Source organism: Rhinopithecus roxellana, chromosome 10, assembly GCF_007565055.1.
Source record: "Rhinopithecus roxellana isolate Shanxi Qingling chromosome 10, ASM756505v1, whole genome shotgun sequence".
Taxonomy (NCBI): Eukaryota; Metazoa; Chordata; class Mammalia; order Primates; family Cercopithecidae; genus Rhinopithecus; species Rhinopithecus roxellana.
This window is the reverse complement of record NC_044558.1, coordinates 38,243,178-38,269,924: the sequence shown is the minus strand read 5'-3', so window position 1 is coordinate 38,269,924 and position 26,747 is coordinate 38,243,178. Positions and strand designations below refer to the sequence as shown.

Sequence of the window (26,747 nt, the reverse complement as noted above, 5' to 3'; positions counted from 1 at the left end):
GGATAGAAGGAGAGAATTACCATTTACCGAGGTGGGAAAGATTTTAGAAGGAGAAAGTGTGTATGTGTGTGTGTATATGTGTGTGTGTGATATCAGGAGTTTGGTTTTAGACCTGTTAAGTTTGAGGTGCTTGTTAGATCTCTAAGTAGAAATGTCAATGTCAAGTGGACAGTTGAATTAATGCATCTGGAAGTCTGGAATAACTGGATACACTTTTGGCATCTACATGATATTTATGGCCATGAGACTAGATGTTATCACCAAGTAACTGAGTGTAGCGGAAAAGTGAAGAGATCTGTGTATTGAAACTTGGGAACCCTCCAACGTTTATCAATGATTGGGATGAGTAGAAGGAGGAATTGGGCAGGAGACTGAGGAGTGGCAGTGAGATAGATAGAAAAGTAAGAGAAGCGAATAAAATGCTTTAAGGACAGGAAGTGATCGATCAACTGTGCAAATGCTGCTGACAGCTGAAGCATGTTGAAGACTGAGAACTGACTGTTGGATTTGGTATCTTAAGGCCATTAGTGATCTTTATGTGAACAGTTCTGGTAGAGTAGTGGGAACGAAAGCCTTACTGAAATGAGTTCAAGGGAGACTAGAAAAAGGGAGTATAAATAGGTGAATGCCCTACTTGCACTGATAGTCTCAGGTTGTAAGTATTCTTAGATGTGTTTTGGTTTGGCTGTTAACTGACATGTTCACCTTGGCTATACAGGAAACTCTTTCAAGGAGCATTATCTGGAAACCATAGCTGGAGGAACTGTGATCAAGAAAGCATAGATTGGTGATGTGAAAGATAAAGGGGGGTATTTGGGGAATTATGCCTTTGAAAAGGCAAGAGGACATTAAATGTGAAGAGCTTAGCCTTGGATAGGAGCTTAGTCAGTTCATCCTTTGTAATGGGAGGGAAGAGAGGGCACATTGTTGTATTTCTCACATTGTATTTTTGTTGTTAATTTATTTGTTTGTTTTTCCACATATTATGAACCTCTTAAGAGTAGTAAGTATAAATGTCTTGTTCATTGTATGGTAGGAATTTTACTGTTCTATTTCTATTCCCTAGTACAATGTCTGGTGCACAGCAGGTACACAATAAAGGTTTGAATGAGCAAATGGAGACACTGTGCTAAACATGTATATGTTTTATCTTCTTGCTTCAATTGGATCATTTCTGTCAAATCTTGACAAGCAGATTAATTTAATTGTGTTTCTCTTGTCTGGGTGTACAGATAGCTTGACTAACTGGTAAGATTGATTGATAGGAATGGTTGTGTTTCCACCAAAAACAGGGAAGCGTCCTAAGAGTAAAACCAGTGACATTTGCTGTATCATTTTAGAGTAGTTCCGGTTATGGTTTTAACATGAATCTACTAGATACTTTATGTAGAATCTTTTGAAAGCTATCCATTATTCCCCAGTATCCATTTTACATTTATATTTTACCATTCATATGGCAGGTATCATTATCTGTGGTCACAATGTAACTTAATAAATGAGAAGGTCTTTGAGAATGGTGATTGCATCTTCATTGCTTTTTATCTCAATAATGCATGCCTTCGTCACTGCTAAATTACAAATGCTTAGTCCAGGCCCTGATACAAGGTGGGTGCCAAATAAATATTTGTTGAATGAATGAATGCACAATTAATGAAAACTGTCGCTTGTGAATGTTGTTGGTGCATAGATAGACTAGATCCCTTTTCCTGTTTGGTATGCATATCTTCTAGCTCCCACTGCTTTGCTCCTAACAGCTCACACAGGACATTTTTTCCAAAGGACTATCTCTGGGCAGTGAGACCTGCATCATCAAGATGCTCAAGAACCAGAAGTGCCTGGGGTTTTATGTCTTCCCCTTGGTAACCAGTAGCCAATGACAAGGTGCAAGAGTATGGATGTCTAGTTCTCTTGCCCCAAGGCAGTATGAACTCACCAGTGTAATTCACACTCCAGAGCTCCTGTGGATCAGGCTGAGTCCAGGACTTCACCTGAAATTGCACCCTTACTTGGTTTATTATCCTCTATCTTCCTGCTTCCCCCATTCTCCTGTAAGTTTCTCCTTAGAGCACTTCTTTATTAAATCACTTGTACATTCATCTTTTTTTTAAAGGTCTGCGTCCTAGGAACTTTACTTCAGATATTGCATATTTATTCACAGTTATTGTCAGGGGTAGGGAATCCTAACCACTGCCTTCTTAAGAGTGTCAAGTTCTGCTGTTGCAGGTAGTCTTCCTGATAGTTTTTGGTTTTTTAATACTGCCAGCCCAAAACGTTGCTGACTGTAGACTAAATTTGATATTTTATTTAGTTGTTGGTAGGAAAGTAGCTTCACAATTTCAGTAAATAATTGTTATAGAATTTAGTAAATAACTTAGTGCATTACAAGTCTTTCGAACATACAGTCAGACTGTGTTTTCCTTGACTTTATACTCTTTTTAATTACACACATTTCTGTTCTCTCTCCTTAGGCAGAGATAATAATCATATAATCAATTTTTATTATAAATTATAATAAATGATGTATAACATGTACAGCTTTTTTGTTTTTTTAATTGAATGTACATATTTAATGAGTACAACTTTCTTTTTTTATTGAATGTAAGTATTCACTTCTGTATACTGAGTAAACACTTTTTTTTAGATATTTGAAAATAACACAAATTCCCTTATCTGTAAAATGGGATTGGAAGTAATGTGTTTTAGAACTGAAAGCACTTTAGCAGCCAGCTGGTGGCCAACACCTTCATTTTATAAATGGGAACATTTGAGACCCAAAGAAATTAAGTAATTTGTTCAATATCACTCACCTTGGTTAGTGGCAGAGTAGGACTAAAATCCATCTCCCAAGCCACTGTACTCTCAACTGCTCCACAAAATACGTATTTCTTATTCATAGAATTGATATGAGGATTAGGGACCACATCTGTGAAAAATAGATTTAGCCTTTGGAAAGAAAGATGCTAGATAGCTTTATGAAAGCTTTATGAAAACTAATCTCATTTTAACCTTTTCCATATAATTGTTAGTTTTGTTCAGTTTTATGTTACTTGCTTTAGGCTTTTTTTTTTTTTTTTGGCCAAGGACTAGATAATATACAATATTTGCTTTAAAAATCAATATTAAGTATCTGGATTGTGTTAGAAATATGAATTACTCTGCTGAGTTTGAAGCCAGGAGCAGTTGCAGACAGCCTTCCAGAATGGTGATTGCTTGTATACATGAAAAGTTTTCTATCTTTACTTTGCATATTGGGAATAAATACAGTTGATTCCAAAGAAAAAAAGGAAGCATAAATTACAGATGTATAGTCTCAGTCTGGTAATACTTCAGAAGCTTGATATAACCTGTCTTTAACAAACCATGAATTTTTTCTCCTGCCAAGCCACCATATCCTGGCTACTTTCAGCATAGTCAGGGTCCTATTATACTAATCCACTGTACCTTCCTATCTCTAGCAAGCACATGTAAGTGATAACGTTGAATATTTATTTTGATGCAAGGTGTGTAAATCTTCTCAATGTCATCTTGCAAAGCGAGGAGATTGTGACTTGCTCTACTTGGTTACTTCAATTACTTCAATTGTTTAAGTTTGGTCCTTTCAGCCCCAGTGTGCTTTGATATAGTGTATGAACAAGAATCCTGTTTAAATTTTGTAGTATTCTAAGTGATTTGTGTAGATTTGTATTTGCAGGGAAGATAAAACTCAAGTGCTAAAAGGCTAAAGTAACTTTTATATATATTTTTAATTAGGTACGATTATATGCAAGACCTGATGCTATCAGAAGAGGATCCGGGGACTATGCTCTCCATATAACAAAGAGATTAATAGAATTTTATGAAGACTACTTTAAAGTGCCCTATTCCTTGCCAAAACTAGGTAAGAATTTTCTTGGTTATGTTATTGGAAGGGCTCCTTGAAAGTGGAATTTCTTCTTCATGTGTTTATTTGGGCCATCCAGAAGCATGAACATTCTGAGATTTATATTTTTAGAGAAGATAAGCATAAAAAAATTTCTTTTGAAGAGGTAAAATAAGATTTAGTGTTTCTGGACTCTTGCCAAGAAGTGCTCATAGGAATTGAGAAAGGCATTATGTTAGTTTAGGATTCCAAAAGACAAGCCAAATAGCTATAATTTGTTGAATATGTACTATGGAGGGGTGCTTGCCAACATCACATTTAATCAGTAAAACTACCATGGGGGTAGGTACAACTAAAACATTTTCCATATAAGGGAGTTGAGACCCAGGGAATTTTCCATTCATCTAGACAGCCAGTAAGTGAAGGGGTTGGGATTTCAAACTAGGTCTTGATGACTCCCCAAACAACTCACTATTTTATCTGGAGAAGACATTCATTGATTTGTTTCTCTTTCCAAATTTTCACATGTCAGACCTCGATGTATGTTATGCCTTAGATTATTTTTGTTCAGTCATATATCTAGTATACTGTTATAGTAAATAGAATGCAAATAAAAGAGAAGAGAAACTTGGTAATAATGGAGATTGTATTCTCTGTGAATGTTCTTATATTTCTTCCTTTTACAAAGAGACTGCACTCAGTAATTGTCGGTCAAATGCATAAATGAATTAATTGGTTATCTGAATTTCAATGAGGCTGCTGTTTTTGCCAGGGAGTGAACAATACTTTCCAGGAAGTTATAAGGGTACCTACATGCATTAGAAATGTGGAAGTTATTTTTCCTTCCCAGAAAACCTGTTTTGAAATATTACATCACAACAGTCCTTTGTTTCCCTCTCATCTCTCCTCTTCCCTTATCTTTCCCAAGAGCATTTTTGATCAGATTCCACATTAAAGGTATTTCTCATTGGCAAGAATAAAGTGCTTACTTGATCAAAAGTTTTTGTGTTTGAACCACAGGTTCCCCTCCCTGGAGAACTGGGCCGCTTTCATTAAAGTACTTGCCTGCTGTGTAGCTTTATTGGTCTTGCAATGAGTAGTTAGTTCAGAAAGTTAAGAGAATAGTTGATATTGTTATCAATGGGTGTGACATACAATTTTTATGAGTGATATTACAAAATTCTGAGATCTTTTTGAAATATGTGCTTTTAGAATTCATAGGCAAAATTTTATTTTAAACAGGATCAATGTTTTGTTTTGTTCTGTTTTCCTTCTCTTTTCTCCCTGTATATCAACTTCCCTGTTAGAACCTGTTACACTGAAATCTCCCTGGTGGTCACCCAAGGCAGAAAGGAATACTTGACCTCATTTGCATGGAAGGTGGCATTGTTATCTACTCCAGGTATAACTGGCTGGGAACTTCCCAGCTTGACCCTAATGTAAAATTCACAAGTGCTTATATTGCAAGCTCAGCAAGAGAAATAAAATGTAGATATTTATATGTCCCCTTCAGACCAGTAATTAGCAGAGGAACTCAATGTATAATGTCAGGGGGTTCCATGTAACTGTCAGCTTGCAGCAGGAAGCATTTCTGTTCCTCTGTTTCACTCACAATTGAACCATGCAGCCTTTCATCTGTAGAAAAGAGCTTTGTTCACCATTACCACTACTTGTTAAGCTACCTTATGGTGTATATAATTGAATGACTTGACTTATCCCAGCATACTTCTTTTTATGTGTCTAGGGTAGTTACCGTAGCCCATGGTGCTTTGTATAATTTCTCTTAAAGTTCTACTTATTTTATGTATCTACAGATATTTAGATCTATGTTAATGGATTTATAAATATGCTTTGTAAATATCCCTTACATAAAAACCCCTAAGTACATATGCATTTTGACAAATCCCTACTTTCCATTATACATTATGAATCATACTTTAAATCAATTCTATGGAAACCAGTTTCGTCTTTGTTGGTGATGCATATGGATGTGTCCTAGATATCAGCTGAGGCTGCCTTGACCCTTCATATCTAAGATGGTTTTTGAGACCTATTCAACTCTTTCTGCATGCCCTAATTTGTTCTATAAATATTTATTGATTGCCTACCATGGACATTTTTCTATGGGAAGCAGATATACCAGTGAATGAAAAAGGCAAAATTCTTCTCTCTCCTGGGGCTTACATTCTTTTAGATGAATATAGACATTAAAGCAATTAGTAACATTTATAGCATATCAGATTGGAGATGCATGCCATTAAAAATAAAGCTAGAACAGAGGGATAGGAAGCATGGGGGACAGATGGGACATGGGAAAGGGGATGAGTTTTTAAAATGGGCAATCATGGAAGGCTTCATTGGGAAGATGGCTTTTAAGTGAAGGACTAAACTCAGCAGATATCATGGGGCAAAAACTACAGGCACAGGGAACAAAGTGCCTAGATATTGAGGTGGAAGTTTTCCTGGTATTTCTGAGGAACAACAAAGATGCAAGTGTGACAGGAGCAGAGTGAGTAAAGGGATGAGAAGTAGATGATACGGTCAAGGAGGAATGGGTGGGTGGCAGATCATGGACCACCAGCAGGCTGCAGCTCCCTCCTTTCCTTCCTTCCTTCCTTCCTTCCTTCCTTCCTTCCTTCCTTCCTTCCTTCCTTCCTCCGTCTACCTTCTTCCTTAATCCTTCATCCCTCCTCTTCCTCCTCCCTCCTACTCCTCCCTCCTCCTCACTCCTCCCATCTCTCCTCTCTCCCTCTCTCTTTTTCCTTCTCTTTCTTTCTTTCTTTCTTTCTTTTCTTTCTTCTTTCTTTTCTTTCTTTCTTTTCTTTCTTTTCTTCTTTTTTCTTTCTTTCTTTCTCCTCTCTCTATTCTCTCTCTCTCTCTCTCTCTCTCTTTCTTCTTTATTGTTTTGTGAGATGGAAATCTATGGGTCCGTTTTAAGCAGAGGCATTATATAATAATTTGTTTAATGTTGTAAAGGGTCATTCTGTGGCTAAATTGAGAATACATTGTAGGGCAATGATTCTCAACTGCGGGACAACTTTGTCCCTCAGATGCATTTGGTAATATCTGGAGATATTTTTGTTTATTACAACTTGAGAGGTGAGTACAGTGTGGGCTACTAGCAGTTAGTTGGCAGAGATCTGGTGGATACTGCTAACCATCCTACAATGCACCGAATAGCTCTTCACAACAACGAGTTATTTAGCCCAAAATATCAATACTACCAAGGTTGAAAGAACCTGCTGTAAGAGGACATGACAGAGGCGTGACAACTAGCTAAGAGGCTATAGCAAAATTCCGACAAAATATGATGGCTGCTTGGATGAAGATGTTAACAGTTAGAGGTCAGAAGTGGTGCCATTCTGGATATATATTGTAAGTAGATGCAAAAGCTTTTAATAGTTAATGAAATATGGGATTGTAAGAGAAAGAGAGGCATCTAGGGCAATTCCAAGGCTTTTGGCCTGAGAACTAGGAGAGTGGAAGTGCCATTTACTGAGACAGAAAGATTGTGGAAGGTGATAATTTTTGAGACTGACATTTCTATTTAACATTTAGGTAGCACTTTTATGTCTTTAAGAAATCCAGGAATTTGGGTGAGTAATCTGACTAGAGATATACATTTGCCAGCATATTAAGTTGTGTAAAGCTGTGAAGCTGAATGAGACTACCACAGCAGTGAAGGCAGATAGAAAGAAAATAGGAGCAAGCGGGGACTAGTCCCATGTTCAGAGGTTGAAGACTCCTAGGAGTCAGAAATGACGACTGAGCGGGAGCATATGTTTGATGTTAAGGGAACCAGGTGTTTGTGGTGTCGGGGACATCAAGTGGAGAAAGCATTTCAAAGAGTAAGTAATACTTTGCATACTGGGAATAAAGACAGTTAATTCCAAAGAAAAAAAAGGAAGCATAAATTATAGATATATATTCTCAGTCTGGTAATATATTCACACATTTTTTGTGGTTCCTCAAAATCACACACACCTAACTTGTGTTAAATCAAGTTAGATGAGGTCTCAGAATTAACCATTCATTGATGCTAGCAATATGAAGGTCACCGGTGACCTTGACAAAAGCAGTTCTAGAATACAGACTTGACAGGTGTGCTTAAAAGCAAATGGGCATTGGGTTGGGGAAAGGAGACAGTGACTAGAAGCAGTGAGTGAAGATCACCTGTTGGCATTTCTAAAAATGTTCAGTAGGGAGGGTTCTGGGAATGGAGGGAGAGGGAGACAGTCCTGTGGTATAACAATATTAACAATACCCACCTCTGGAGAAGAGCTGTTTCTGCTGAAGTGATGGCATTCTTACCTCACAAATTATCCCTGTCCCAAATCATGTCCAGGGAGGTGTGGAATTTGCCTCTTTCGTGGTTTGCATTAGAAAACCAAAAATTGAAATAAATAAATAAATAAATAAATAAATAAATAAATAGGAAGACTCTCCACCAGTTGGCCTGACTTTACTGAAGCTTTGGAGGGAATGTTTGTGTGAATTTCAGGGTGTTACACTGCAAAACAGACAAACAAGAAAGTACAAACAAAATCTTAAAACTTAGTATTGGATCCTTCTTTTCTCAAAAGTCGTTTTGCTGTTCTGTCATGAGCTCTACAATACATTCTTTCTTCTCGAATTCGTTTTTATTTCTCATGTGGAATTAGTTTAAATTTCTCCACTGTGGCCTCATCTCATGCTAGTTCATGTCTAAGGATTTGAGTTTCCACCTCAAGTAGTTTATGAGGATAGTTCCCTAAGAGGAATTCTGATTCTTGCTGTTAGGATAATATCTGATTCTTGCTGTTAGGATAATAATTTATTTTCTTTGTTACATAAAGGCTCTCCTTTATCATTGATAAGCCAAGATAAGTAACCAGTGCACACTATGTGAAAATTTGTTTTTAAATCTCTAACTGAGGTAATTAAAACTAAGGTTTGCAGAGATTTTCTATTTCTTGGTATTAAATTGTAATAAGAGGTATAGCACCTACTTAATACAATACAGCAGTCCTTTCTATATCTATGCACCGTATTTTCATAAGAACTGTCAGAGGCATGGAGTGTTACTTTAAAAGAAAGTTGTAGACATATAAAAGAATTGTTATCTTTTTTATATCTCAAAAGCATATCGATAAAATGACAACTATTTGTGTTTACTAAATGTGAGCCACTTTTTTTTTTTTTTTTTTTTTTTTTTGAGATGGAGTCTGGCTTTGTTGCCCAGGCTAGAGTGCAATGGCATGATCTTGTCTCACTGCAACCTCCGCCTTCCGGGTTCAAGTGATTCTCCTGTCTCAGCCTACCCAGTAGTGGGGACTATAGGTGTGTGCCACCACACCCAGCTAATTTTTGTATTTTTAGTAGAGATGGGGTTTCACTATGTTGGTCACAGTGATGTTGAACTCCTGACCTCAGGTGAGCCACTGTGGCTGGCTCCCCATTTAATCTGTATTGCAGCTTTTTCTGGTAATTCCTTTTTTTTTTTTTTTTTTTTCATTTTCCAGATGAGGAAATTTAGGTTCTCAGTGACTAAGTAATATGTTTTGATCACACAGCAGAAAACATAGATTTGGAATTCAAACCCAGTCTGTCTGGCTCCAAAATCTTGGGATTCTGCTGAAATGGATTCCAGAAACTTAAATAATTCAGAAATTAAAATATAGGTTGCCTTATAAACTCAATGATTTGATTGTTAGAGGAATGATATAACAGCTATTTTTGTTAATTTTTTACTGATGGTCTTTGAAGAGAATTTGAAAACTTAAAAAAGTACATGTGTTATAACTCATAATTGTATTAACCTGAAGACATATGAGTATTGCAAATATGTTTTAATCATACGTGCAGTATAGTTAATTAGACATCAGATAAAATGACTCAGGTTTATATTGTAATATTTTGTTATTCACCCTATTTAGACTTCAATTAATGACAGTGTTCAGTTTCCTTTTACTACTACTCTGTAATTTGTAAATCAATGTTTCAAAAAGGAGTTTGATTGCTTTTTTTCAAGACACCATGCTTTTATGAAGAATTCAGTGCCTATCTGAAACAGTGCTATGATTGTAGAGGGAGCTCCAGTGTTTTGTAACTAGAATTTCTGCCCTCAAGGAGATTGTGGTTTTGTTGAGAGAATGCAATATTTACAGAAATGAATGAATTAGAGACTCGCACAATATAGAATATAATCAAGCACCAACATTTTGTAGAGTAAATATTTAGTATTATGTTAAAAGAGTGAGATCGTTGTACAATGCTGTAGGAATAAAATACAAATAAAGAGAAGTCTTATTTTTACTTCATGCTGGACCAAAAAATACATGAATTTAATTAGAGAAGAAATGAGAGAAGAGGCCATTTTGAGAATTGTGTAGTAAGAAAATCCATGAATACCCTGGGATCTATGTATCATGCTGATGGAGTCAACATTTTTCCATAACAGAATAGATAAATTATGGGATAAATTACCCTATTGAAGTTCACAAATAAGAGGCTAGCTTAAATGATTCATTTTTGCTTAAAATATAATAAACATATTTTTATTGTGATGATGATTGTAATGATGATGATAATTTACTACTTGCAAATACTAAAGCTTTTTCATCATATTTGTATTATTAAATTTATATGAAATGTTTATAATGATTCTGGACATTTTATACTCTGTGGTTATGTGTTTTTGTCTTTAGTGAATATGTTTGCAGTTTTTAATTTGAGGTTACACTTATATAATACTATCTTGATCTTTATCAAACATCTCATAGTTTGAACCTTTTCTTATGTTTTTTAAAGTATGACTTTTCTTGCCTTGTCTTTGATTAGGTAAATACTTAGTTACTATGTATGTGTTTTGTTGCTGGCCTAAAGTAATACAGCCTTTTAAAATAAAATCTCTGAGGGTTCTTTATATAGTTTGGTAGTTTGGTCTAATTTTATATAATGTGAATTAACTCTCAAAATGTTTCCTTCATTGCTTGGTAGATCTTCCTCTATCCCTTTATTTCTCTACATGTGAGATGGGTCTCCTGAATACAGCACACTGATGGGTCTTGACGCTTTATCCAATTTGCCAGTCTGTGTCTTTTTATTGGAGCATTTAGCCGATTTACATTTCAGGTTAATATTGTTATGTGTGATTTTGATCCTGTCCTGATGATGTTAGCTGGTGATTTTGCTTGTTAGTTGATGCAGTTTCTTCCTAGCATCAATGATCTTTACATTTCGGCATGTTTTCACAGTGGCTGGTACCAGTTGTTCCTTTCCATGTTTAGTGCTTACTTCAGGAGCTCTTGTAGGGACCGTCTGGTGGTGACAAAAATCTCTCAGCATTTGCTTGTCTGTTAAGGATTTTATTTTTCCTTCACTTATGAAACTTAATTTGGCTGGATATGAAATTCTGGGTTTAAAATTCCTTTCTTTAAGAATGTTGAATATTGGCCTCCACTCTCTTCTGGGTTGTAGAGTTTCTGCTGAGAGATGTGCTGTTAGTCTGATGGGCTTCCCTTTGTGGGTAACCTGACCTTTCTCTCTGGCTGCCCTTAACATTTTTTCCTTCATTTCAACTTTGGTGAATCTGACAATTATATGTCTTGGCATTGCTCTTCTCGCGGAGTATCTTTGTGGCGTTCTCTGTATTTCCTGAATTTGAATGTTGGCCTGCCCTACTAGGTTGGGGAAGTTCTCCTGGATGATATTCTGAAGAGTGTTTTCCAACTTGGTTCCATTTTCCCCCTCACTTTCAGGCACCCCAATCAGACGTAGATTTGGTCTTTTTACATAATCCCATACTTCTTGCAGGCTTTGTTCATTTCTTTTCTTCTTTTTTCTTTAGATTTGTCTTCTCGCTTCATTTCATTCATTTGATCCTCAATCGCTGATACACTCTCAAGTAGACCCCAGAGTCTGTTGTTCCCCTCTCTGTGTCCATGTGTTCTTATCATTTAGCTCCCACTTATAAGCGAGAAGATGTGGTATTTGGTTTTCTGTTCCTGCATTAGTTTGCTAAAGATAATGGCCTCTAGCTCCATCCATGTTCCTGCAAAGGACATGATCTCATTCTTTTTTTTATGGCTGTGTAATATACCATAGTGTGTATGTACTATATTCTCTTTATCCCATATACTATTGATGGGCATTTAGATTGATCCTATGTCTTTTTCTATTGTGAATAGTGCTGCAATGAACATTCTCTTGCATGTGTCTTTATGGTAGAACGAGTTACATTACTTTAGGTATATAGCCAGTAATGGGATTGCTGGATTGAATGGTAGTTCTGTTTGTAGCTTTTTGAGGAATTGCCACACTGCTTTCTACAATGGTCATCCCATCAACACTGTATAAGTATTCCCTTTTCTCTGCAACTTCACCAGCATCTGTTATTTTCTGACTTTTTAATGATAACCATTCTGGCTGGCGTGAGATGCTTTCTCATTATGGTTTTGATTTGCATTTCTCTAATGACCAATGATATTGAGCTTATTTACATATGCTTGTGGGCCACAGGTATGTCTTCTTTTGAAAAGTGTGTGTTCATGTTCTTTGCCCTCTTTTTAATGGGGTTGTTTTCTCTTGTAAATTTGTTTAAGTTCCATACAGATATTGGATATTAAACTTTTGTCAGATGCATTGTTTGCAAACATTTTCTCCCATTCTGTAGGCTGTGTATTTACTATGTTGATAGTTTCTTTTGCTGTGCAGAAGCTCTTAAGTTTAATTACTTCCCATTTGTCAATTTTTGCTTTTGTTGTGATTGTTTTTGGTGTCTTTGTCATGAAACTTTTGCCAGTTCTCATGTCCAGAATGGTACCGCCTAGGCTGTCCCCTCGGGTTTCAAAAGTTCTTTCTAGAAGGCAATTTTATCATGTGGTGTCCATCTTAAAACCTTTATTTGCTCTGAGGCCTTCAAGGTTTGCATGGTCAGTCTAACCAGCTATGCATGTACTCTTTGTTTAATCTTGAACATCTTCTCTAACTACAACTCTCCACAAACCCCAACCACTTCTGAATTAATTTTTATGATCCTTCAGATTTCTCACCCTTATTTCAGGGAAACCACCCTTGGAACCCAGATGTAGGTGCAGAAGAAAGACAGGAAAATCAAGAAGTTGAATGCTTGTAATAGAATGGTTGATGCTATGCTATGTACCATGAAGTTTAAACAGATTAGGAAACCGGTCAGAGTCAGGAGTCAAGGGGTAGAGGTAAGGCAAAGAACATTTTATTTTCTCTGTTAGATCTGAAGTCCTAGTTAAAACAAAACAGTGAAACGCTGATCATTCTATTTTGTTGCTTGTTAATGCAATTCTGTTTCCATTAAAACTAATGAAGAGAGGGTATACATTGGTGAGACTGGGCCGTATGCCCAGCACAAGAATAATGGAAGATACTATGACACAATAGTTCATGGTGCTGGGCCATGGAATCTGGATCCCTGTTGCCTGTGTTTGGATTTTCTAGCTGTGTGATCTTGTACAAGTTACATAACCCCTCTACGTCTGACTTTCTTCACCTGTTAAAGGGAGACAGTAACAGTATCCACCTTATAGGGTTGTTGTGAAAATTTGAAATTGAGACAAAGTACTTGTCTCTGAGAAAATTTGACAGAATTTGTAACCTTTCTGTACCTTTTTTTTTTTTTTTTTTACTTTTTAAAAAGGTAGTACTTGTTTCTGCTTCTTTTTTTTAAAAAATTACCCAATAAAACCACAAATACAATTGTTTAATTTTTCCAGTTTGGAACTAGGATTTGTTTTCCCCCCACACTTGTAGATTTGTGTTGTGGACATAGAAAAATGGAATATAAATTAAATTTTATTTAAAATGTATCAGTCGGATTAAAAATACATTGACATTCAAAATTATGTTCACAAAAATGACCTAGCAAGGCAGTGAGCAGAAAGAGCAAACAGTTGGGAGTTTTGTAAAACAAAACTGAAATGTTCAATCTGTGATCACTCTTTCACTTATTCAGATAGAAGCATTTGTAGTGGGTTGATACCCAGAATATAGAAGAGGCTCATGGAAACCAGAAAGGAATATACAGGAAATATGGAAGAAAAGTGGTTGAAGGATATTAATGGGCAATTTATAGAAGAAGCTTCTTGAATGAAAACTAAAAGTAAAAAATGTAAAAGATAATGACAGCTAACATTTTCTTGTCACAGATTTTATTCCCGGTGGCTAATTTTTTAACCATTTAATCACAAGAGAAGTACTAGTCATTCCTACTTTACAAAGGAGGTACAACATTCATGCACTTGGGATCCAAACAAAACTGCTGAGTCACGGAGCATTTAATATACTCATGACTACTTGGATACAAATGGAAATCTGTTTTAGAACCTCTTACACATATAAGAATACTCATCTCACCAATTATCAGAAAAATATATATTAAAATAATAATAAAATATACCTTACCATAATCAAATTTGCAAAAGTGGGAAATTTTGATACTTGACAAATGCTAAGGAGAATGTGAAGACAAGGGGAGACATCTTCTACTATTGATAGGTGTGTAAAGTGGTGTGGCCATTTCAGAGAGCTTCCTGTAGATCTTATGGAAATTGAGTATGCTAATCCTGATGTCATGGCAGTTCAACTCTTGGATATGTGGCAGAGAGAAACTCTCAAGGTGATGCACATGGAGACGTGTACTTGGATGCTTGTTATATCAATGTTGGGACGTGGTAAGTTGAAGTACCATAGGTATCCTTTTTTAGAGAAATGAATACCTTGTTATATTCATAGGATGGTATACTATGGAATACTCAAAAGAAATTCACTAGATTTTACATGTAGAAATGTGATAGATCTCAAAATTAGTCAAATGAACAAATAATAAAAGTAAAGAAGAAAATGACATTATAATATAATATCATTTATTTTAAAAATGTAAAATACACACAAAGTACTATATATCTTTCTGGATATTCTTACATGTAAAAACAGATATATTTGATGAATAGAATGTACAGAAGAGTAGTTACTAAAAAGGAAGGAACAACGGTCTTGGGAATAGAGAATAAAAGGGAAAACAATAGTAAAAATAAAAATCTGAAAGAGAAGAGGAAACTTTCACAGATCACTGGTAAAATGTAGCATAACATGATCAAAATGTGGGCAGAAATTTAGTTTTATTTATTGCTGTGTCCTGAGTGCCTAAATCAGTGCCTAGGGCATAGCAGGTGTTCAAATAAGTAAAACGGGAATGAAAAATGAATATATAAATTAAGGACGATCAATTGAGATCCACACATCTGGGATCCAAACGAAACTAGTGCCTGATGCCCTTTTCTCAATTTCTTATTTTATATTTATAATAATTTTTTAAAATAAATTATTTTAAATACTTTAAAAATATGTATATAAAATATATACTTATTTTCTTATTTTATAATTATATGCACATAAATATATATAATATATAGTATGCATATACATGGTTATCGCTCTGTGTGTGTGTGTGTGTGTGTGTGTGTGTGTGTGTGTAGACACTAGGCCAGTTGTCTAGCTAGAAGTGAAAAAGTGAATCAAATACATTCTTTGCCCAGAGGAGCTGTAATCTGTTTGGGGAGATTGAGTGAAAAACTACTAATCATGTCAAATGCGATAAGTACTATGAGATAGGAATTTGCAGAGTAAAGTGGAAGCACAGAGGAGGAATTACTAAATGGTAATTCATTCATTCAGTCATTTGGCCAATATTGATTGAGTTCCTGCTTTGTGTCAATTTCTCTTCTAAGTGAGTTGAATACAATGTGGGACCTCTTAGCCTCCTGGGGAGAATAATCTTATTCAAATAATCACACAACCAAAGGGAAGGTGCAAAATTGCTAATGTGCCAAGTATTCATTATGAAAAATTATGAAAAAAGAATGAAGTAAAAGCCCTGACCTACACAGAAATACAAACTACCCTCAGAGAATACTATAAACACCTCTATGCAAATAAACTGGAAAACCTAGAAGAAATGGATAAATCCCTCTCTCCCAAGACTAAACCAGGAAGAAGTTGAATCCCTGAATAGACCAATAACAGGCTCTGAAATTGAGGCACAATTAATAGCCTAGCAACCAGAAAAAGTCCTGGACCGGATGGATTCACAGCCAAATTCTACCAGAGGAACAAGGAAGAACTGGTATCATTCCTTCTGAAACTATTCCAATCAATAGAATAAGAGGGAATCCTCCCTAACTCATTTTATGAGGCCAACATCATCCTGATACCAAAGCCTGGCAGAGACACAGCCATAAAAGAGAATTTTAGACCAATATCCCTGATGAACATCGATGCAAAAATCCTCAATAAAATACTGGCAAACCGAATCCAGCAGCACATCAAAAAGCTTATCCACCATGATGAAATGGGCTTCATCTCTGGGATGCAAGACTGGTTCAACATACACAAATCAATAAATGTAATCCAGCATATAAGCAGAACCAAAGACAAAATCCACATGATTATCTCAATAGATGCAGAAAAGGCCTTTGACAAAATTCAGTAACCCTTCATGCTAAAAACTCTCAATAAATTCGGTATTGATGGAACGTATCTCAAAATAGTAAGAGCTATTTATGACAAACCCACAGCCAATATCATACTGAATGGGCAAAACATGGAAGCATTCCCTTTGAAAACTGGCACAAGACAGGGATGCCCTCTCTCACCACTCCTATTCAATATAGTGTTGGAAGTTCTAGCCAGGGCAATCAGGCAGGAGAAAGAATTAAAGGGTATTCAATTAGCAAAAGAGGAAGTCAAATTGTCCCTGTTTGCAGGTAACATGATTGTATATTTAGAAAACCCCATCATGTCAGCCCCAATTCTCCTTAAGCTGATAAGCAACTTCAGCAAAGTCTCAGGATACAAAAATCAATGTGCAAAAATCACAAGCATTCTGATACACCAATAACAGACAGACAGCCAAATCATGAGTGAACTCCCATTCACAATTGCTTCAAAGAGAATGTAATACCTAGGAATCCAACTTACAAGGGATGTGAAGGACCTCTTCAAGGAGAACTACAAACCACTGCTCAATGAAATAAAAGAGGACACAAACAAATGGAAGAACATTCCATACTCATGGATAGGAAGAATCAATATCGTGAAAATGACCGTAATGCCCAAGGCAATTTATAGATTCAATGCCATCCCCATTAAGCTACCAATTACTTTCTTCACAGAATTGGAAAAAACTGCTTTAAAGTTCATATGGAACCAAAAAAGAGCTCACATTGCCAAGACAATCCTAAGTCAAAAGAACAAAGCTGGAGGCATCATGCTACCTGACTTCAAACTATACTACAAGGCTACAGTAACCAAAACAGCATGGTACTGGTACCAAAACAGAGATATAGACCAATGGAACAGAACAGAGCCCCCAGAAATAATACCACACATCTACAACCATCTGATTTTTGACAAACCTGACAAAAGCAAGAAACGGGGAAAGGATTCCCTATTTAATAAATGGTGCTGGGAAAACTGGCTAGTCCTAAGTAGAAAGCTGAAACTGGATCCCTTCCTTACACTTTATACAAAAATTCATTCAAGATGGATTAGAGACTTATATGTTAGACCTAAAACCATAAAATCCCTAGAGGAAATCCTAGGCAATACCATTCAGGATATAGGCATGGGCAAGGACTTCATGTCTAAAACACCAAAAGCAATGGCAACAAAAGCCAAAATTGACAAATGGGATCTAATTAAACTAAAGAGCTTCTGCACAGCAAAAGACATTACCATCAGAGTGCACAGGCAACCTACAGAATGGGAGAAAATTTTTGCAATCTACTCATCTGACAAAGGGTTACTATCCAGAACCTACAAAGAACCCAAACAAATTTACAAGAGAAAAACAAACAACTACAACAAAAAGTGGGTGAAGGATATGAGCAAACACTTCTCAAAAGAAGACATTTATGTAGCCAATAGACACATGAAAAAATGCTCATCATCACTGGTCATTAGAGAAATGCAAATCAAAACCACAATGAGATACCATCTCACACCAGTTAGAATGGCCATCATTAAAAAATCAGGCAACAACAGGTGCTGGGGAGGATGTGGAGAAATAGGAACACTCTTACTCTGTTGGTGGGACTGTAAACTAGTTCAACCATTGTGGAAGACAGGGTGGCGATGCCTCAGGGATCTAGAACTAGAAATACCATTTGACCCAGTCATCCCATTACTGGGTATATACCCAAAGGGTTATATATCATGCTACTATGAGACTTGGAACCAACTGAAATGTCTGTCAATGGCAGATTGGATTAAGAAAATGTGGCACATATACACCATGGAATACTATACAGCCATAAAATAGATGAGTTTATGTCCTTTGCGGGGACATGGATGCAGCTGGAAACCGTCATTCTCAGCAAACTATCACAAGAACAGAAAACCAAGCACTGCATGTTCTCACTCATAGATGGGAATTGAACAATTAGAACACTTGGACAGAAGAAGAGGAGCATCACACACCGGGGCCCATCATGTAGTGGGGGGAGAGGGGAAGGATAGCATTAGGAGATATACCTAATGTAAATGATGAGTTAATGGGTGCAGCATACCAACATGGCACATGTATTCATATGTAACAAACCTGCACGTTGTGCACATGTACCCTAGAACTTAAAGTATAAGTTTCCTTCAACAAGAGCTCTTCAAAATATTTGGAAGATCTTATACTCAGCTATTGTATGGTTTCTTGGTAGAAACTAACCTAAGGATCTCTCTGTGGGTTAGCATTATTAGTGCCTTTCTGGAGACTTATCTAAGGTGGTAGTTTGCTTTCTAAGTTAGCAAGTACCATAGAGAAATAAGTTTCTTCAAGGGATTAACCTTTTCCCCCATCTTTAAAATCAAATAAATGTTTTCTCCCTATTTTATGTAGGTAATTTAATTCTGAAAAACCCTTCATAAGTTTATTTTCTCATAAACCAAAATACCAGTTGTCATTTTTTTCAATGGGAAATATTTTTATGTGTTTCTCATCCCCCACTCAGACAACCACTTGTGCTAAAACAACACCAAATTATATTAAAACGGACACAGTTATTTCAATATTTAATAGCTATTGTAACGTAATTTAACAAGGCCTTTTATCCCTTCATTAATTATTCTATAATATGGCCATTTAACTGTTCTTGTTAAGCTATTTTGCAGCTATTACATGGTGTATACATTAAAGATTATAATAATAAACCAAATATATATAGGATACTTAATGTTTATGATATTCAACCACTAATGCAAAAAAGAGAAATAAGCACAACAGTAAGGATGAAAGAAATAAATGGAAATAATGCATTTTAGTGAGAATAATGCATGAGATTATTACTTCTCTAAACTAATGCAATACAAACCAACATACAACTGAATTAATTGAACCAGCATTTATTGAGTAGTCACTATGTACATTGCGCTCAGCAATGATAGTAAGTGGCATCTTCTCCTAGAAGCCTAAAATCTAGTTGAAGAGAAGTTTTTTTTTTTATTTTGCTAGCTTGAGTATATTGTTACATGTTTAATTTGTTTACTGCCTTCCTCCCCCTTTCTCTAGTTTTAAGAGTTTCAAACCTTGAGTTTACTCCTAAGCATATATTCACTAATTCTAATAGGATTGTAACCTAATCAATGTGTATTTTAAAGAGGCCTCCAAGGCATTATTTTACATAATCCAACAGTGTTTTGGCCATTACAGCTTTGCCATTAGGTTAGGAAATAACCATTTTTAACGTTTTCATATTTAGTCATTGCATAAACCTTGTTCCTTATACACTGCTGTTTCCCCTATTACCATGGGTCAACTGGCATTGCTCTAGTAATAGATACTTCCTCCTTTTGTGCACCTCATCCCATCCTCTCTCATCTGCTGGAGAACATTGCTTCAGCAGTTTTTCCTTTTCTCTCCTGAATCTTCAATTTTCTCTCTTTGTTGAATTTTTCCCTATCAGCAGTAAAAATATGGTGCTATTTCTCTCAACTTAACCACATATGTGCACATTCACTCCAGCTACTGACCCATTTTTTCTCCTTCCTTTTACAGTTAGACTGCTTGAAAGGATTGTCCATCTGCACTGACTTGGATTTCTGTCTTGTCTTTTGAATGCATTTTACATCAGACTTCCCCTCAACACTACTAAAACTTCTCAAGTTTAGTAATGCCTCCACACTGCTAAATCCAGTGCTCCATTCTCAGTGTTTATCTTGAGCTATCTGTGGCATCTGACACAATTGTTCTCTCCAACTCCTTGAAACACAGTTTTTCATTTGTCTTTCAGGGCAACACTTTTTTCTGTTTTGTTTTTCCTACCCATTGGCCACTCTAAGTCTTCTTTCCCCTGCTCTCTTGCCTTTCTAGTTGCTTAAACCATGAATGCCCCAGAACTCAGGTTGGAATCTCTTCTCTTTGCTGTTTACATTGGTAGTGGCCTTGCTTGGTTACCTCATTCAGTCTTATGGCTTTAAACACCATATGCTGATACTTATGATTCCTAAATTTTCATCTCCAGCCTGGTTCTTTCTCCTTAACTCCAGACTTTTATGTTTTACTGATATCAGTGCTTAGATGCTTAATGAGTATATTAAATTGGCATGTTTAAATTTGAACCCCATATCTTAAACCACCATCATTTATATAAAATCTTGGCCTTAGATACTTTTTCTGAAGTGTGACACATCTGACCTATCAGCAAATCCTTTTGGCTCCACATTCTAAATGTATCCAGAAGCTGATCACTTGTCACTATTTCCACTGCTAGTACTCTCATTCCAACCACCATACTCTTTTGCTTTCCATTTCTAGTATTCTCATTCCAACAACCATACTCTTTTGCTTGGGGTCAACCTAATAAAATTTGAAGTTAAAGAGTTAATTTACAGAGTTTTTGTGAGGGATGTTGAGTTTACCTGGTGATGGTGTTCTGCTGTTCAAAAATTCCAATGGCTTCCCATTACTCATAAAGTCTAGGATTCTGATATGGTTTCACTGTGTTCCCACCCAAATCTCATCTTGAATTGTGACTCCCACAATTTCCACATGTGCAAGGGACCCAGTGGGAGATAATTGAATCATGGGGGCGGTTTCCCTCGGACTGTTCTCCTGGTAGTGAATAAGCCTCACAAGATATGATGGTTTTATAAGGGGAACATCTTTTTGCTTGGTTCTCATTCTGTCTTGCCTGCAGCCATGTAAGATGTGCCTTTTGCCTTCCGCCATGACTGTGAGGCCTCCCCAGCCATGTGGAACTGTGAGTTCATTAAACCTCTTTTTCTTTATAAATCACGCAGTCTCAGGTATGTCTTTATCAGCAGTGGGAAAATGGACTAGTACAGTAAATGATTCTTTCTGTGGCTTGCAAGACCCTGCATGCTTGCCCCCTATCCTTTACACCCTGGACCCTCTAGTCTCATTTATTTCCCTCCTACTCCCTCTCTGTTTCAGCTGCACTGCATTCCTTGCTGTTACTCCAACAGGCCAAACCCACTACCAAGGCCTTTGTTCTTGTTCTTCCCTTAGCCTAAAACATTTTTCATTCAAATAGATGCATGGCTGAAATATCACCCTGTTTTAGTGAGGTCTTTTCGGATCCCTCTGTTATATTTCAGCCTTGCAGATTATTTCCCAAATTTCTTCCCTGATTTACTTTTCTCCATGGTATTTTTTATTATCTCACCTAACTTGTGTTTTGTTTATGTATTGTTTATTTTCTTTATTAGTTGTTTTCCACATCTCCCTTATTTCTTTACCCAAATGTAAGCTCTATGAAAACCAGGGTTTTTGCCTGTTGGTTCACTGCTCTATTCCCTCTACTGAGAGGTGTGCCTGGCCCAAAGTTGCACTCAATAAATTCTTGTTAAATGAATAATTCCTAACTTCTTCCTGTTGTAATCATTTTCACAACACAGGAGAGGAAGAGAAGGCAAAACTTCAGCTGCTGTGTAAATAAAATAAAATATGATTTCGAAGAAATAATGGTGATGTACCTTATACACTACCAAGAAAACTCTTTTCTGTAAATAAAAATAGAAGACATGAAGGATGACTTACCTATAGTTGCAGCTATTTTCTCATTAAGGATCCCTGTAAAGGAAATTGTTGGTGAAAAATGGGTGACTTAGTACCTGGAAGAAATAATGAGCTTTTGGATTATTATCATAGCAGTCCTATGGTGAGGCTATTAAAGAAGTTATGTTTTGTACCTGGGATGTTTTTGCAATTGGAAAATGAAATAAGTATCTAGTTGCCTATCAGCTCTTCTCTTCCTTGTTTTTTTTAAAAGAGAACATTGACTGTAGATTTGACAAACATCTATTGAATACCTTTATGTACTAGACACTGCTCTATTAGGTAATAGAAAATCATCAATTAATAAAAATCAGCAATCCCTGTCCTCATTGGACTTATATGTTAATAAGGGAGAGAGGCAGAAAAAGTATTTATGTAGTTGTATTTAGAAAGTGATAACTGCTATAAAGAAAATACAGTAGAGAAGAAAGTGTCAGAAATGGTGGTGGTTGGGGAAGGATTACAGTTTTAAATAGGTGGGTGATCAGATAATGTGTTGCTGAAGTGGTGACAGTTAAGTCAAAATCTGAAAGAGTATGGAAACCCTAAGAAGGAGAACATCTGACCTGTGGAGTAATACCAAGGAGATCAGTGTCCCTGGATCAAAGTCAGTGAGAGCGAGATGAGGGTGAAATGAAATCTTTGAAGTAACTGTGCCAGGTGGAGAAGGATCTGTTGTCTGGCCATTGAAAGATATGCTCTTTCACTTTGAGCAGAAGTATTATCCTAGTCACCTTGGGCTGCCATAACAAAATACCATAGACCGGGTGACTAAACAACAGAAGTATATTTTCTCATAGTTCTGGAGGCTAGACTAGAGCGCTGGCGGGGTCAGGCTCTGGTGAGGATTGTTTTCCTGGCTTGCAGATGGCAGCCTCCTTGCAGTGTTCTCGCATGGCAAAGAATGAGCAAGTTCTCTGGTGTATCCTGTTATAAAAGCCCTAATCCCATCATGAGGGCCCTACCCTCATGACCTTATCTAAACCTAATTACCTCCTAAGGTCCCATCTCCAAATACTATCTTATTAGGTCGTAGGGCTTCAGCATGTGCATTTTGAGGGGACACAATTCAGTACATAGCAGGCGCGATCTGGTGTGACTTACATTTTTAAAGAATCACATTGGCTGCCTCATGTAGAACAGACTATTGGGGGATGGGAGCAAAGATCAAAGCAGAGAGAAGCTACTGCATTAATCTAAGAAACAATAGTATATGGGACCAGAGTGGTAGTAATGGAGGTGGTAAGAAGAGGGTACATTTTAAAAGGATGCATTTTAAAATGTATACATTTTAAAAGGAGAATCAACAGGATTTGCTGTGTTATAATAAGATTCAAATGAAGGCTTGATGTTGGCTGTTTTCAACTGCAGTTTAGGAGACTGTGACAAGCTTGAAAAACTATGAGCTTTGTTTTGTTTTCCCATGTGGTTCGCTTGCTTGTGTAGCTATAGTAAAAAGGACCAATCTTTTTATACTTCCTTTTGTCTCTCTTGGTTATTTGAAATAAACATAGCAAGATACATAATTTGTATTTTCTGTATTTTCTAACCAGAACAGCTGTATTTAGAACAAAATAATGGTTGTAATAATCCTCTTCATAGAGTGAGTTGCTTCCTTCACTGGCTATTGGTCAATCTGGAGTTAATTATAGCCAAATAGCAATCCAAAGCCCTAGAGAAAGGGAAGAACATTTCATTAAAGTCTAGCTGGGGATTACTGCTGACAGCAGCACTGCCAATCAGCCAATTTTAAAAGAAAGGTGGCCATTCTCATAAACTTTAGAGCTAAAATAGCTTGTATTGAGATCAGAAGGTTTTTCAAAATAGCTTCATTTCAAGTAACTGAGACTGAGGCATAGTTATGTAAATTAGGGTTAACCATCTAAAAGTCAATTAAAGCAAAATACTATGTAAGAGAGAAATAGTCAAAATACATTTTTTCCTTTTCTTCCCAGTGTTATTGTAAGTGTTCTTTATCCAGAACTTTTCAGACCTTTCCATTGTAAAGATACTCCATGATTACTTATTGATTGATTGTCATTTCTAAGGTTTAGGAACTCTAAGTGGTTATTATAATCAGGACATCACTCCTTTACATTTTGCATTGAAGTCTTATTATCTTATCAGATAATGAAGCATAATAAAAATCTTTGCTGTAAACTGTGAGATATCTGCTTGTAATTTTGTGGGGTAAGAAGCAGAGGTACTATTGTAACCTGAGTGAGATGTATTTATTTTGTTCACTTGCTTGTCTAATATAAAAGGCAAATCCTCAGCACATCATACAAATTCAACTTGGATGATTATTGAGAGATTATTACAAGAAAAAAGAATCTCAGAAAGAAATTTCCAGCCACTATAAAAGTGATATAATCATTTTGATAGTAAATAAATTTTATAAAATTGGCTATTTTTAAAAATCTTAAACTTATGACTGACTTTATCCCTCATGACACTGGAGGGGTTTAGGATTTGGAATGAAACATTTTGAGAGGTTTTAAATGAAAAATGTACTCCTGGCCCACCTTTTAGTCTTAAAGTCTTTCATTACTGTTTTTGAGAATTTTGATGCTGTTGCTTATGTACTTTGAAATGTAAAGTAGACTGAAGTGTGAAACAAACCTTAGCCTGTAAGGGAGGTGGCAGTACACAAGCAGAGCAAATCCAATATGGTAGTCGTAAATGAAGCCTTCAGGGCATCGCTGAAGCTTTTTAAAGGGTGATTTTGAAAGAGAGAGTGAGTCCCAAATGCCATTTTTCAGTTGGAGGAATTTTAATGGTTTGTAACTTAGATTTATTCTTTATTGGCTTTATTTTTTTTTTTTTTCCTTATGGGTTCTGTCTTCGTATGGTAAATAATTCACGAATGACCTAGAATGTGTCTTCGGTAGCATAGAATAGGATGTTTTTAAGCTTTTAAATTGTTTAGCTATTCTTCTTATTTTACAGACTGAAAAATATTCACTAAGCCATAAAATACTTGGTAGGTTGATAACATTTTGGATCATTTAGCTTCTTAAATACATTGAGATATACCGTGTCAATTTTTATTAGTATTAATAAAGGTAGCTGGTAAATGGTATGAAACTTGATGAGCCAAACTTCTCTAGTGGACAAAACCAACATTCCATGTCTGTAGCAGAAATGTGGGCATAATTTCTTATACCTATTGCTGTGGATTGAATTGTGTCTCCCCAAATTTTGTATGTTCAAGCTCTAAAGCCTAATGTAACTGTATTGAAATAGAGGGTAACTAAGTCGTAATTAGGAGGCTTTATAAAGGCCACATTAGGTCATTAACATGGAATCCTAATGTGGTAGAACTGTTGGCTTTCTAAGAGGAAGAGAGATCTCTCTCCCTCTGTGTCTCTGCCATGTGGGGACAAAGCAAGAAGATGGCCATCTATCAGCCAGGAACAGAGTCCTCACCAGAACTTGATCATGCTGGCACCCTGATCTCACACTTTTACCCTCCAGAACTATGAGAAAATACATTTCTGCTGTTTAAGCCACCCAGTCTATGGTATTTTGTCACATAAACCTAAGCTGACTAATATACCTGTGTAAGGCTTAGATCATTTTGCTGAGATTTGTGATGGGGATGCCGGTGAGGACATGGCCAAAATAAAGAGTATGGCAACCACATGAATTACTCAGCTCTTTCAATCACAATTCAATTTTGTCTGAATTACTTTGATAATTTCAGAAGAAATTATTGATGTACCTCCTTAAATATCTTCTACTCTGTGTCGTCCCTCCTTCTGATCTATAGTGAAAAAATATGTGATTGAAAAAATTTTCATAATGTAAAGATGCCTCCATAATCAATATCACAATGATCAGCAAACTTTTCTGTGTAGGGCCAGAGAGAAAACATTTTCAACTGTGTAAACTATATAATCTCAGTTCAATTATGCCACTCTGCCGTTATAGCTAAGCAGCCGTAGACGAAATATACATGAATGGATATGGTTGTGTTCCAATAACATCTTATTTACTAAAACAGATGGTTGGCCAGAATTGACCCATGGACCACAGTTTGCTGAACCCTGCATTACTTGATAACCCCTTTAGTTTAATAATATAAAAATTACAAATCCCTGAAAGACATTTATTCAAGATTTATTTTTCTACATTTTTGCATATGATCGAGAATCAAACTAAACTGGCACATTTAAAATAACTAGTACATTTTGTTTCTTTTAAGGGCATGCATTTGCTTATAAATATGTGCAGAATCATCACAGTAATGGAATTTATATTTGTGTTAATAAACACTATATACTATATTTTATATACTGTATGTCAATTATTACATACATTTAAAAACTATACATACACATTTGTATACAAATTTATTTATATATACTGAGTGAATATTAATGTTTCACTTATTAGATATTTATATTCAATATGACATATTTATGCAAAGACTCATGTTGCTTCATGTTATTTTACATTCTCACCTGAAGTGAATAATGTCAGGAAAACCTGAATTTTTTGTCAGGATTAACACTTATTTTCCTCTGCAACCTCTACTAATGCTTCAAACTAAGATGGAAGATAGAGAATAATGGCTAATCATATAGACATTTGAATCAGGTGACTGGACTTAAATCTCAGATCTATGTATCTAATAATAATGCATATTACTGATAGAATACTGGTTCTCAAATTACTAAGTTCATCAAGTCTCATGTGTAGGCCACTGCAGTCCCTGTTTCAGAGCTTGGGCCCGAGAAAAGTGGTCCTCTGTGTACTAGAGCTATCCCTGAGAAATGCAGGGTGTGGGAGGCAAGGGCAGTGAGG

The 26,747-nt window shown here is 36.2% G+C and overlaps 1 protein-coding gene across 1 annotated transcript in view; it reads left to right on the top strand.

Annotated features, from left to right (window-relative positions):
• TRHDE (thyrotropin releasing hormone degrading enzyme) overlaps positions 1–26,747 on the top strand; it is a 427,994-nt gene that overhangs the window by 105,615 nt on the left and 295,632 nt on the right. The window contains exon 3 of the mRNA XM_010353807.2: positions 3,751–3,877. Within this exon, the coding sequence (XP_010352109.2) occupies positions 3,751–3,877 (127 nt within the window). The remainder of the gene's footprint in view (positions 1–3,750; positions 3,878–26,747) is intronic.